We start from the raw sequence: 15,384 nt of genomic DNA on the forward strand, positions 1-15,384 counted from the left end.
ACACTGAGCACCATACAGCCAGAGAGCAGGCTCCATACACCGAGCGCCATACAGACAGAGAGCAGGCTCCATACACCGAGCACCATACAGACAGAGAGCAGGCTCCATACACCGAGCGCCATACAGACAGAGAGCAGGCTTCATACACCGAGCGCCATACAGAGAGCAGGCTCCATACACCGAGCACCATACAGACAGAGAGCAGGCTCCATACACCGAGCGCCATACAGACAGAGAGCAGGCTTCATACACCGAGCGCCATACAGACAGAGAGCAGGCTCCATACACTGAGCGCCATACAGAGAGAGAGCAGGCTCCATACACCGAGCGCCATACAGACAGAGAGCAGGCTTCATACACCGAGCGCCATACAGACAGAGAGCAGGCTCCATACACCGAGCGCCATACAGACAGAGCAGGCTCCATACACCGAGCGCCATACAGACAGGGAGCAGGCTCCATACACCGAGCGCCATACAGACAGAGAGCAGGTTCCATACACCGAGCGCCATACAGACAGAGAGCAGGCTCCATACAGCCAGAAAGCAGGCTCCATACAGCCAGAGAGCAGGCTCCATACAGTCAGAGAGCAGGCTCCATACAGTCAGAGAGCAGGCTCCATACACCGAGCGCCATACAGACAGAGAGCCATACAGACAGGGTGCAGGCTCCATACACCGAGCGCCATACAGCCAGAGAGCAGGCTCCATACACCGAGCGCCATACAGCCAGAGAGCAGGCTCCATACACCAAGCGCCATACAGCCAGAGAGCAGGCTCCATTCACCGAGCGCCATACAGCCAGAGAGCAGGCTCCATACACCGAGCGCCATACAGACAGAGAGCCGGCTCCATACAGCCAGAGAGCAGGCTCCATACACTAAGCGCCATACAGCCAGAGAGCAGGCTCCATACACCGAGCACCATACAGAAAGATCAGGCTCCATACACCGAGCGCCATACAGACAGAGAGCAGGCTCCATACACCGAGCGCCATACAGCCAGAGAGCAGGCTCCATACACCGAGCGCCATACATACAGAGAGCAGGCTCCATACACCGAGCGCCATACATACAGAGAGCAGGTTCCATACACCGAGCGCCATACAGACAGAGAGCAGGCTCCATACACCGAGTGCCATACAGACAGAGAGCAGGCTCCATACAGCCAGAGAGCAGGCTCCATACACTAAGCGCCATACAGACAGAGAGCAGGCTCCATACACCGAGCACCATACAGACAGAGAGCCATACAGACAGGGAGCAGGCTCCATACACCGAGCGCCATACAGACAGAGAGCAGGCTCCATACACCAAGTGCCATACAGACAGAGAGCAGGCTCCATACACCAAGTGCCATACAGACAGAGAGCAGGCTCCATACACCAAGCGCCATACAGCCAGAGAGCAGGCTCCATACAGCCAGAGAGCAGGCTCCATACACTAAGCGCCATACAGACAGGGAGCAGGCTCCATACACCGAGCGCCATACAGACAGAGAGCAGGCTCCATACACCGAGCACCATACAGACAGAGAGCAGGCTCCATACACCGAGCGCCATAGAGACAGAGAGCAGGCTTCATACACCGAGCGCCATACAGACAGGGAGCAGGCTTCATACACCAAGTGCCATACAGACAGAGAGCAGGCTCCATACACCGAGCGCCATACAGACAGAGAGCAGGCTCCATACAGACAGAGAGCAGGCTCCATACACTAAGTGCCATACAGACAGAGAGCAGGCTCCATACACCAAGCGCCATACAGACAGAGAGCAGGCTCCATACACCAAGCGCCATACAGCCAGAGAGCAGGCTCCATACACCGAGCGCCATACAGCCAGAGATCAGGCTCCATACACCGAGCGCCATACAGCCAGAGAGCAGGCTCCATACACCGAGCGCCATACAGCCAGAGAGCAGGCTCCATACACCGAGCGCCATACATACAGAGAGCAGGTTCCATACACCGAGCGCCATACAGACAGAGAGCAGGCTCCATACACCGAGTGCCATACAGACAGAGAGCAGGCTCCATACAGCCAGAGAGCAGGCTCCATACACTAAGCGCCATACAGACAGAGAGCAGGCTCCATACACCAAGCGCCATACAGACAGAGAGCAGGCTCCATACACCGAGCACCATACAGACAGAGAGCAGGCTCCATACACCGAGCACCATACAGACAGAAAGCAGGCTCCATACACCGAGCGCCATACAGACAGGGAGCAGGCTCCATACACCGAGCGCCATACAGACAGGGAGCAGGCTCCATACACCGAGCGCCATACAGACAGGGAGCAGGCTCCATACACCGAGCGCCATACAGACAGGGAGCAGGCTCCATACACCGAGCGCCATACAGACAGGGAGCAGGCTCCATACACCGAGCGCCATACAGACAGGGAGAAGGCTCCATACACCGAGCACCATACAGACAGGGAGCAGACTCCATACACCGAGCGCCATACAGACAGAGAGCAGGCTCCATACACCGAGCGCCATACAGACAGAGAGCAGGTTCCATACACCGAGCGCCATACAGACAGAGAGCAGGCTCCATACACCAAGCGCCATACAGACAGAGAGCAGGCTCCATACACCGAGCGCCATACAGACAGAAAGCAGGTTCCATACACCGAGCGCCATACAGACAAGGAGCAGGCTCCATACACCGAGCGCCATACAGATAGAGGAAGGGAATTCCACATAGAATGGCTGTGCTGTGCTCCATGCCCTTCCAGCAATCTTTATTTATTGAGAAATAAGATTGTAAGCTTGTTTGAGCAGTGCCGGCATCAGTCTCGCTCCCGGTAACATTTCCAGGATTTTGTCTCATATTCGCCGTTACAATTTAACATTAATATTGTACAGCGCTGCAGAATATGGTGGCGCTATATAAAAGTACGTGAATTAGACGTACCTGCTCCGGTGCTGGTTCTAGGGCATGACGCTCACAGTGAACGCGCTCCGCCCGAAGCCGAGCGTCCGATTCCGCAATAAAGATCACATTCTGTTTCACCAAGAGCTTCTGGCATTTCACGTATTTCTGGATTTCTCTGCTCATTGGCACTGCTCACTCCTGGGGAGAAAAGTGATTAATATATATCACAATAAATAACCCCAAACCCAGCAAGTGCCACAGCGTGTAATACCGAGCTGAGTGCGCAATACAGAGAGCAGCGTGTAATATCGAGCTGAGTGCGCAATACAGAGAGCAGCGTGTAATACCGAGCTGAGTGCGCAATACAGAGAGCAGCGTGTAATACCGAGCTGAGTGCGCAGTACAGAGAGCAGCGTGTAATACCGAGCTGAGTGCGCAGTACAGAGAGCAGCGTGTAATACCGAGCTGAGTGCGCAATACAGAGAGCAGCGTGTAATACCGAGCTGAGTGCGCAATACAGAGAGCAGCGTGTAATACCGAGCTGAGTGCGCAATACAGAGAGCAGCGTGTAATACCGAGCTGAGTGCGCAATACAGAGAGCAGCGTGTAATAATGAACAATGCGATACAGAGTGTGCGCGATACAGAGTGTGTGAGCGATACAGAGTGTGTGTGATAGAGTGTGTGTGTGTGATACAGAGTGTGTGTGATACAGAGTGTGTGTGATACAGAGTGTGTGTGTGTGATACAGAGTGTGTGTGTGATACAGTGTGTGTGTGTGTGATACAGTGTGTGTGATACACAGTGTGTGTGTGATACACAGTGTGTGTGTGATACACAGTGTGTGTGTGATACACAGTGTGTGTGTGATACACAGTGTGTGTGTGATACAGAGTGTGTGTGTGTGATACAGAGTGTGTGTGTGTGTGTGTGTGTGATACAGTGTGTGTGTGTGTGATACAGAGTGTGTGTGATACAGAGTGTGTGTGATACAGTGTGTGTGTGTGATACAGAGTGTGTGTGATACAGAGTGTGTGTGATACAGAGTGTGTGTGTGTGATACAGAGTGTGTGTGTGATACAGTGTGTGTGATACACAGTGTGTGTGTGATACAGAGTGTGTGTGTGATACACAGTGTGTGTGTGATACACAGTGTGTGTGTGATACACAGTGTGTGTGTGATACACAGTGTGTGTGTGATACACAGTGTGTGTGTGATACAGTGTGTGTGTGTGATACAGAGTGTGTGTGTGAGTGTGATACATGTAGTGTATTATAGCTAATATAGAGGCTCCTGGGGGCCCCTTACCCGGGTTTAAGTCACCTCCTGGGGCCCAACATGGAGCCACTCTCCGCCCACCAGCCCGATTGCTCTGTGTTATAATGAATGCAATACCAGAGCCGGCCGGCAGATGGCGCTGTGTTATAATGAATGCAATACCAGAGCCGGCCGGCAGATGGCGCTGTGTTATAATGAATGTAATACCGGACCCGGCCGGCAGATGGCGCTGTGTTATAATGAATGTAATACCAGAGCCAGCCGGCAGATGGCGCTGTGTTATAATGAATGTAATACCAGACCCGGCCGGCAGATGGCGCTGTGTTATAATGAATGTAATACCAGAGCCAGCCGGCAGATGGCGCTGTGTTATAATGAATGTAATACCAGACCCGGCCGGCAGATGGCGCTGTGTTATAATGAATGTAATACCAGAGCCAGCCGGCAGATGGCGCTGTGTTATAATGAATGTAATACCAGACCCGGCCGGCAGATGGCGCTGTGTTATAATGAATGTAATACCAGACCCGGCCGGCAGATGGCGCTGTGTTATAATGAATGTAATACCAGAGCCAGCCGGCAGATGGCGCTGTGTTATAATGAATGTAATACCAGACCCGGCCGGCAGATGGCGCTGTGTTATAATGAATGTAATACCAGAGCCAGCCGGCAGATGGCGCTGTGTTATAATGAATGTAATACCAGAGCCGGCCGGCAGATGTCATTCAGATTGGAATTGGAGAATAATATAAATAATCATCAACTGTCACTGGGGACACATGACCCTCACACCCTGTCTAGCAGCCACAGTCTAAAAACCTGGCATACAATGGGTTAATGGGACCCTCGTTACTGGTATGGAATGGGTTAATGGGAGCCTCGTTACCGGTATGGAATGGGTTAATGGGACCCTCGTTACCGGTATGGAATGGGTAATTGGGAGCCTCGTTACCGGTATGGAATGGGTTAATGGGAGCCTCGTTACCGGTATGGAATGGGTTAATGGGAGCCTCGTTACCGGTATGGAATGGGTTAATGGGAGCCTCGTTACCGGTATGGAATGGGTTAATGGGAGCCTCGTTACCGGTTTGGAATGGGTTAATGGGAGCCTCGCTACCGGTATGGAATGGGTTAATAGGGGCCTGGTTACCGGTATGGAATGGGTTAATGGGAGCCTCGCTACCGGTATGGAATGGGTTAATGGGAGCCTCGTTACCGGTATGGAATGGGTTAATGGGAGCCTCGTTACTGGTATGGAATGGGTTAATGGGAGCCTCGTTACCGGTATGGAATGGGTTAATGGGAGCCTCGTTACCGGTATGGAATGGGTTAATGGGAGCCTCGTTACCGGTATGGAATGGGTTAATGGGAGCCTCGTTACCCGTATGGAATGGGTTAATGGGAGCCTCGTTACCGGTATGGAATGAGTTAATGGGAACCTCGTTACCGGTATGGAATGGGTTAATAGGGGCCTGGTTACCGGTATGGAATGGGTTAATGGGACCCTCGTTACTGGTATGGAATGGGTTAATAGGGGCCTGGTTACTGGTATGGAATGGGTTAATGGGAGCCTCGTTACCGGTATGGAATGGGTTAATAGGGGCCTGGTTACTGGTATGGAATGGGTAATTGGGAGCCTCGTTACCGGTATGGAATGGGTTAATGGGAGCCTCGTTACTGGTATGGAATGGGTTAATGGGGGCCTGGTTACTGGTATGGAATGGGTAATTGGGAGCCTCGTTACCGGTATGGAATGGGTTAATGGGAGCCTCGTTACTGGTATGGAATGGGTTAATGGGAGCCTCGTTACCGGTATGGAATGGGTTAATAGGGGCCTGGTTACCGGTATGGAATGGGTTAATGGGACCCTCGTTACTGGTATGGAATGGGTTAATAGGGGCCTCATTACCGGTATGGAATGGGTTAATGGGAGCCTCGTTACCGGTATGGAATGGGTTAATAGGGGCCTGGTTACTGGTATGGAATGGGTCATTGGGAGCCTCGTTACCTGTATGGAATGGGTTAATGGGACCCTCGTTACTGGTATGGAATGGGTTAATCGGGAGCCTCGTTACCAGTATTGAATGGGTTAATGGGAGCCTTGTTACTGGGACAGACTGGGTTATTGGCTCCAATAAATGTGAGTGTCTGTATACAATACTCTAAATTTAGTTTGTGTGATTATTGTTAAGGGGGGAGTATGAATACATACTTGTTACAGGAATCAACATGTGTTTGGTTACCTCTCTTTACCGGACGCACGCTGGGCGCAGCGTTAGCAGGTTGAGAAACATAGAAACATAGAATGTGATGGCAGATAAGAACCATTCGGCCCATCTAGTCTGCCCAATTTTCTAAATACTTTCATTAGTCCCTGGCCTTATCTTATAGTTAGGATAGCCTTATTATTTTTAAACCTATATTATTTTTAAACCTTTGTCCCTCTAATTTAAGACTATGTCCTCTTGTTGAGGGCTCTGAACATGTTATAGATAGGTCATCTCTAAACTATATTATGTATAATAATCCTTTCATCAAGTATTGAAAGCAAATCGATTATATTTAATCACGTATGTGTTAATAAATTAGAAAAACTGTAGATTCTTAGCCATATACATGCGCCTTGTGTCAGACATGGTTTGTAAACAGACAGTCCGTCTCTATGGTCTTCCCAGCTTCACTCTCTGCACAGAATCAGGGAAGACCATAGAGACTAACAGTCTTATCCAAGGTGTATGTGTAACGGAGCTACCTGTTCCCCTGGCTGGGTACCTCTACCAAGCTGGAACAGGGGACAAACCGCAGCACTTTTGCCCACAGTGGCTTGACTGGGGTCCTGGAGCCGAATGGGAAATTGGCACTGGACAACGCTCAGTCCTGGGAGCTCTAGTCATTACAAGGACTTTCCCAGCTAAATCCTCCACACTGGAACAGTGCTTAAAGAATAGCCCTTTCCCCTCCCACTTCTCTCTGTCTGCCGCTGGGGAAAGAGGCCGACCATCTCTTCTTCCAACATCTCCATCTGTGGTTGGGGATCTGGGCAGGCTTCCCAGCATCCCTGTAGACCTGGGGCAGAGACGTCGGTACCATCTGCCCGGCCAATTGGATGTCCTCCCAGGACCAGGGTAGGAGGTCCCCGGTTGACCAGCACAGCAGAGTGGAACCGACCGTCTCCAGCTGGGGCTGCGGAGAGAGACCAGTTGTCTCTTCCCTCTGTAGCGTACACTGCATGTGGGGATCTAGACAGGCTTTCCAGCATCCCTGCAGGGCCGGTGGAGAGACCTCGGTCCTATCTCCACCTGCCAACTGGGGATCTTCCCAGGACCAGTCTGTAAGGTCCCCTGTTTCTGGAGCTGGTAGTGAAATAGGGGGTGCAGTAGCCAGGTCTCCCCACCTGGAGTGTGGCAGGTTTGGGACAGCCACCCAGCTTCCCTGCTCTGCGTAAACGTCCTGTGGCTGAACAGAGTCTAGCATTTCTACATAGTCTGTTTCCAGTTCCCGCTCCATGGCAACTAGATGGATGAGGTCTTGTCCCAGCATAATAGCTCCTGGGCCCTGTAGCATCGCTTCCCGGTAATAATAGATAGCCCAGAACCGCGACTCTGCCAGACTGCCTAAGTCGTCGTCCTCCTGAAAGGCCTTCCACAACAGGCCAGGGCCACTGTAGTTCTCCCCCTCCGGCTGAACGCCCTCTGCCATCCAAGTCTCTGGTGGGACTGTGCACCACCACAGTGCCCGGTATGAGTCATCCAGGATCAGTTTCCCCTCTACTAGGGACTCAAGGTGCCTTACGCGCTCCGTCACGGGTTGTTCCCCCAGAAGCACCATCCGCCAGGCCACTTGTTCCTGCAAGCGGTGCACTACACCAGGAAGGCTCTTCTTCCACTAAAACGGAGCTTCTTCCAGGGCATCGTACAATAGTTCTTTCCGGGGTACATCCCTCCATTCTGGGTCACTCTCCACCTTGGATGTAAGCGCTGCCCAGGGGCTAGCTCGCCCCATTCTCCCGAGTTCCTTGCCAATCCTTCCTCTGAAGTAGTGCTGGTTTTCCCACAGCTAGGAAGCCATCCCACCGCTGCCAACCAATGTAATGGAGCTCCATGTATCCCTGGCTGGGTACCTCAGTCAAAGACCACTTCAGCATCAATATCTCACTGTAGACTCCTTGTAGCGGAGGAAGCAATACGATATCCAAGGCACAATCCCTCCAGTAACTGGACGACACACAGTTCTGGGAGTCAACTGATTTTTATTCAGCCACAGCTGGCTTTTATGCAACTCCCCATGCAAGGGTTGTGAAGAAATCACAAAGTGACTTAATCTACCTTATATACTCGAGTATAAGTCGAGTTTTTTTTAGCAAATTTGTTGTGCTGAAAAACCACAACTCGACTTATACTCGAGTCAATGTCTGTATTATGGCAATTTACATTTACATTGCCATAATACAGACAGGGGCTGTGTAGGGGGGGCTGGCAGGAAGCTCTTACTTACCTCTCCTGCAGCTCCTGTCAGCTCCCTTCTCCTGCCAGTCCGGTCAGCTCCCAGTGTAAATCTCACGGCCGCGCTATGACCCCGCTGCTCTCGCGAGACTTACACTGGGAGCTGACAGGGGAGCTGACCGGACTAGCGCGGAGGAGAAGGGAGCTGACAGGAGCTGCAGGAGAGGTAAGAGCTTCCTGCCAGCCCCCTCCACTGAACTGCCAATGCCACTGGACCACCAGGGAGTGAGAGCCCCCCTCCCTGCCATGTATCAAGCAAAAATAAAAAATAATAATAAAATAAAATATAAAAAATAATAATAATAATAAAATAAAAATAATAATAAAAATGCCCACCCCCCACCAAGGCTCTGCAACACATACACAAACACACACTGCATCACACAAGCACACTGCACTCTCATACACACACACACACACACTGCATTCATTATATACACACACTGTAAATAAATATTCAATTAATATAATTTTTTTAGGATCTAATTTTATTTAGAAATTTACCAGTAGCTGCTGCATTTCCCACCCTAGCCTTATACTCGAGTCAATACATTTTCCCAGTTTTTTGGGGTAAATTTAGGGGCCTCGGCTTATATTCGGGTCGGCTTATACTTGAGTATATACGGTATTTTACTTTATTTCATTCGGTAGCTGAAACTACCGAACAGAGACCACCCCCTCTGGCTCATTAACTTCAAAGCGAACCATCATTTAAGCCCTCTCCCTGTGTGGCCATCTTGTTTGCGCGAACAAAGGCAGCGGGACTTGGTCGTCAAGTGTCTGGAACTAAAATCGGACACTCGACTTCCCGAACACCGGTCCCAACGTATGAACGCTTGCTTCTTCATTTCCCGAACAACTAGGAGAGCGCTGTTCGGTACTTTTGTTCATTCGTATGAGGGGAACAATCGCTGCTAGGAGCCGGGGGAACCGTTCGTGGATTTATTCGCTTTTTGAGAGTTTTTTTTAAATGGACCGGCAAAACCACCAAAACTTGTGGAACTGTTTTGGGCAGGAGCCTCGTGGTTAGCCGGTCACCTAAGACTTTCATGGAATTCGAAAACCCCTGAACTGATCTGGGTGATTTTTGGATAGGTTGGTCACCCAGATCAGGGCTATCAGGGGATATGACTTTTGTGGGGATATCTTATGTTTTAGGGTACGTTTTAAAGTTTGGGGTAAATTGTGATTTTTCTGCCTGGAGATAATTAAGTTATTACTTTATCAGCCTTAATTATCTCCAGGCCGAGAGGAGGGAATTATATGTTTGTACTGGGAGTGTTTTTTAAGAATTTCCCGGTTTATGATTGGCTGTATAATTTATGTTCCTGTGGGAGGTCCCCTTGCACGGGGACTTGCATAAAAGCCAGTGTGGCATCATTAAACTTCAGTTCTGTTACACCCTTTATCCAGACTTCGGCTGATGTTTGGGTACCTGTCTGCTTTACTGGGAGAATCTTCTTGGGAAGCTGATAATTCGTATGGGAATTCGCTTACTTTATTTAACGAAAGGCGAGTTATAATCACTCCTACTCTGGCCGTTCGGGAGGGAGCTACTGAATGGGTATAGGATATACCAGGTTTCCTTACAGGGGTTTCTTAAATTACATTCCAGGGGTTTTCCCCTTGTGGACCTTGATGGGGACAAATCAACATTTCACAGACTCCTCGTCTGTGTCTGGGAGATAATTGAGCAACAACAACTCTTTAATTACATTATTAGGGCTGTCCCCTCTCTCCATTGATTTTTATTATGACCCTTGAACCCCTAGTATATAAGATAAATAAAGAAGTTCAAATAACGCTAAATACTCACATGGGACCTCAAAAAGTGGCCTTACTTGCGGACGATGTCCTGATAATACTAACAAATCCAGACAAAACAATAATGCCGCTGATGGAATTATTGAAGGAATACGGCACAGTGTCGTATTATAAAAATAATATTATTAAAACCCAAGCCTTACCTATTAATATGCCAATTATTCGAAAGCTGAATACCCATTCGAATGGAGAAATAAAGCTATAAAATATCTTGGGATTCATCTTTCAGTTTCAAAACCGGAAATTATAAAAAGTAACCATAGCAAATTACTAAGAGAAGTACAAGATACACCAACACTGGGACGAGCACCAGATCATGGGCGGGACGGATCAATTCTGTTAAAATGTGCATAGTACCACAGATTTTATTTCTTTTAGATCCATACCAATAATGATCCCCAAATCAATTATAACTAATTTTCAGAAAACAATAAATGCTCAGATTTGGAAACGCAAACCCCCAAGAATATCACTGAATACAATGAGCTGCAAAATGACAGAGGGTGGAATGGGAGTACCGCATATTCAAAAATATTATCTAGCTTCCATACTGGCACAAACAGCAGCACTAATAGATACATCTAGTATACCCCTATGGCATATATCAGAACAATCCATTGTCCCACAACATGAGATAGTGGATCTCACTTGGACAACACATCGCGCTCATCTTAGAAACTTTAATTTCCTATCCACAACACAAATAGCTCTGAGGTTGTGGAGTTACTGGGCCCCGAAACTTCTGGGGAAAGGCAATTATTTTTACTATGGAACTCTGCAAAGTTTAACTTATTATACAAAATATTTAAACATAACAACATGGAGAAAGAAAGGATTAACAAAAACGCGACATCTAATAGCAGGCTCAGCTATACATCAATTCCCAGATATACAAATTAAATACGATCTTCATAACAGGGAACTCTATACATATCTCAGAGTGAAACATATTTTAATGAAACTTCAAGTGAAGGAGGTGGAGCATTCCAGGGTGAATGATTTCGGGAGGCTATGTTTGGGGAGACGACCCCAAGATAAGCCTCTATCAATAAGCTACAGAGGGATATTAAATCTAGCAAAACCAGAGAAACTGCCTTTTATGTTAAATTAGGAGAACGAGTGGGAGCCCTTTCAATGGTATAGGGCTATGAGATCAACTAAGGCTGCCACACATAATATACAACACATAGAAGCAACATACAAAATGTGGCTACGGTGGTACATGACACCACGAAAACTGGCGCAAATATATCCAGAGAACGTGGGGACATGCTGGAGATGTGGGGAAATGGAAGGATCTATGACCTGTATATTTTGGCAGTGTAAAAAAAATGATTGATCTATGGAAACACATTCAACAATTCATTTTTAAAGTTACAAACACATTGATACCCCTGCAACCAGAAATATTCCTACTACACATTATGCCAGAGAGAATATTGCCACAAGAAAAAGTGCTCATTATACATATTTTGATGGCTATAAATAATGTTATAGCCAATTTATGGAAAACCAAACAGGTGCCATCATTAAGTATAATAAGGGAAAAGAGAGTAAAAAATGGGTCGCAAGAGAATACTGAGAACGGGCAGCAGCTGAAATAGCCTGCCCTTCGGTCGGTCCCCGCTCAGTTCTCAAGCTGTTTTTTGCTCATCTTGTGCCATTACAGAGAGAACTTCTCTGAAACATATCAAAAAACAGCTTAAGAACTGAGCGGGGACCAACCGAAGGGCAGGCTATTTCAGCTGCTGCCCGTTCTCAGTATTTTCTTGCGAACCATTTTTTACTCTAATAAGGGAAGAGATCTCTACTACCAAAATCTACGAGGAAATGGCATACAGGCTAAAAGGCAAACAAGATATTTATGATAACATTTGGGCGAGGTGGAAATGAAATGAGAGGAAATTAAGAGAAAATAAGGGGAAAGAAATAAGCAAAATAGCTTCATTAATACAGACGGCTAATAAAATGTAGGTGGTACAAAACAAACGAAGGAAGAGGGAAGGGAGGGGAGACGAGGGAAAGTGAACGAGAACAGAAAAAAAAGCGTTTGAGATTCAAGCAGCAGGAACAGATTGATATAGACGTTTGATATGAAATTCTATAAATTACGTAAATAAAATTGGAAATGCAGATTCATAAAAGAAAGAATAACTATAATTAAATGTACATTTTTATTTTATCTTTTTTTGTTATTCTTTATAGAGAAGGAGGGATAAAAACCTAATTTAATACAAGAATCAGGATATGTAGAAAGTATCACAGAAGGGATAAAAAAAGAAATGCCCAATGTAAAAAAGAACTCAGTGATGTAAAGATATAAAAAAGATTGTAAGATGTATAAAAGTAAAAGATGGTAATAGAATATCTTGCATTGTGAATGGTATTTTTCTCTTTCCGTATATTATTTATTTAATTTATTTACTTTTTTTTGTCTGTTTTTTTTCTGTAATTTGAAAAAGTGAAATAAAGATTTAAACATGAAAAAAATGTTAAAAAAATTACATTATCTCCCAGGTACAGAAAATATACAATATTGTAAAAACTACATAAAACATATTTTAATATCTCAGATCTCCATGAAAGTTAGTGATAGTTCACCGAATAGCAGGGATCTGAGCACCCACTTTGTCAAAATATCACTCAGATCCGTTCGGTAGATTAGGAACGCCATTCGAGTGAAGTTTAGACCGGTCGACCACAAGGTGAAGCCCCAAAATAGTTCCAGAGGATTTTAGGCATTGACCGGTCTTCTCTCGGGTTGTTCTCGCACAAAGGCCGACAAAGGCTCTTCCTGGCTGCTAGCATACGAACGTTCCCCCTTGGTCTGTAGTTTAGGTCTCCTGAACGCCATTCTCCTATTGGTTCGGGAAGTTGAATGGGCAGCGGTAATAGTTTACTGGGTGTTCGCGGAGTCCAGTAACCGAAAATTAGTTCCAGGCCGGTGACAACTATATACCGCTGACCACATTCGAGAGACAAGATGGCCGACGTTTGTTTGCACACGTGGCAAGCTGGAACAGGGGACAAACCGCAGCACTTCTGCCCACAGTCGCCGTGGCTTGTCTAGGGTCCTGGAACCATTACCCCCTGGAGCCGATTGGGGAATTTGCTCTAGACACCCCCAGGCACTGGACGACACTCAGTCCTGGGAGCTCTAGTCCTTACAATGACTTTCCCTGTTGAATCCTCCACACTGGAACAGTGATTAAAGAATAGCCCTTTCCCCTCCCAGTAACCAGAGGAAACATAGTTCTGGGAGTACAAGCTGGAATACCTTTATTGGCAGCCACAACTAGCCTTATATGCAGGTCCTCATGCAAGGGCCACTCCCCACTGGACCCGAGAGTAGACCACAGTAAAAATATACACACGATTACATTGGCTCTCAGGTCCAGGACACTCCCGTACAAAAACAAGATAATCCCTCCACTGTGTCTGAGAGATAATTGAGTCAGGAACTGTACTAAACTGAATTATCTTCAGGTACAGAAAAACATACAATATCACAAAACCTCCAAAATACCTTTAAAACATGTAAAAAGCCCAACAAAAGTTACATCTCCTGCTATCCCCAATCTGGGTGACCAACATATCCCAAAATCACCCAGATCAGTTCAGGGGTTCAGGATTTTCCTGGAAGTCATAGTTTCGACTGACCACATGCATGGTCATATGCCCAAAATAGTTCCATAAGATCAAAACCGAACAAACTACTGTACAGAATCCATTGACCTACCATGGAGCTTGTTCCCTTCATCCAGACGAACGATCCCACCAAACAGTGTTCTTCTAAGTTATATAAAAAACAAATGCAGGCGATCATGGAAGTCTAGCAGTGTTTGGGAGTTTCAGTGTCCGATTGTAGTTCCATGAATTCGACGACCAAACATCACTGCCTGCGTTCGTGCGAACAAGATGGCCGCCACCTCGTGGTCGTCCATAGGAAATGTGGCCAATAAGACGAACACTTAGAACACTGCAGTTAGGATCGCTACAATGTATCCATAAGGCTTAACAAGCTCCCGGGTGGTCCATAGTTCGTGCAGCTGTTCAGTTCCTGAACAGCAGAGGAGAATCACACGAACCAAGCCAGTCAAATAGTCTTTTACAGGTTTCCCTGCAGGGCCCATAGTCTGTGGGCAGGAGACTGGCAAGCAGGCTCCTCGAGGAGCTTGTGGCAAACTGAAGGTGTATCGATATGGCTGAGGGTGTATGTATGTGGCTGAGGGTGTATGTATGTGGCTGAGGGTGTATGTATGTGGCTGACGGTGTATGTATGTGCCTGACGGTGTATGTATGTGCCTGACGGTGTATGTATGTGGCTGACGGTGTATGTATGTGGCTGACGGTGTATGTATGTGGCTGACGGTGTATGTATGTGGCTGACGGTGTATGTATGTGGCTGAGGGTGTATGTATGTGGCTGAGGGTGTTTGTATGTGGCTGAGGGTGTTTGTATGTGGCTGAGGGTGTTTGTATGTGGCTGAGGGTGTTTGTATGTGGCTGAGGGTGTTTGTATGTGGCTGAGGGTGTTTGTATGTGGCTGAGGGTGTTTGTATGTGGCTGAGGGTGTTTGTATATGGCTGAGGGTGTTTGTATATGGCTGAGATTGTATGCATATGGCTGAGGGTGTATGTTTATGGCTCAGGGTGGTCCTGTGTCTGATGCTGGACATCCTCGCGCTCTGCATGAGGACTTACAGCACCAGGTTTTTCCCCCATAGGAAAGCATTGATTCAATGCTTTCTTACGGGGAGGTCTAATGCGCACGCAGCATTTGCCGCACATGCGCATTAGCCCCCGCCTGTCGCGGGACGTAGAAGGAGGCAGATCTGCTGGGATCAGGTAAGTAAATAAAGGGTTTTGAACCCTTTATTTACCAGGGTAGGGGGGTGC

The 15,384-nt window shown here is 47.5% G+C and overlaps 1 protein-coding gene across 1 annotated transcript in view; it reads right to left on the minus strand.

Moving 5' to 3' along the window:
- LOC134609260 (oocyte zinc finger protein XlCOF6-like) overlaps nucleotides 1–15,384 on the minus strand; it is a 37,506-nt gene that overhangs the window by 8,235 nt on the left and 13,887 nt on the right. Inside the window, exon 2 of the mRNA XM_063452901.1 lies at nucleotides 2,923–3,081. Within this exon, the coding sequence (XP_063308971.1) occupies nucleotides 2,923–3,066 (144 nt within the window). The 5' untranslated portion in view covers nucleotides 3,067–3,081. The remainder of the gene's footprint in view (nucleotides 1–2,922; nucleotides 3,082–15,384) is intronic.

The sequence above is a fragment of the Pelobates fuscus genome, chromosome 4 (genome assembly GCF_036172605.1).
Source record: "Pelobates fuscus isolate aPelFus1 chromosome 4, aPelFus1.pri, whole genome shotgun sequence".
Lineage (NCBI taxonomy): Eukaryota > Metazoa > Chordata > Amphibia > Anura > Pelobatidae > Pelobates > Pelobates fuscus.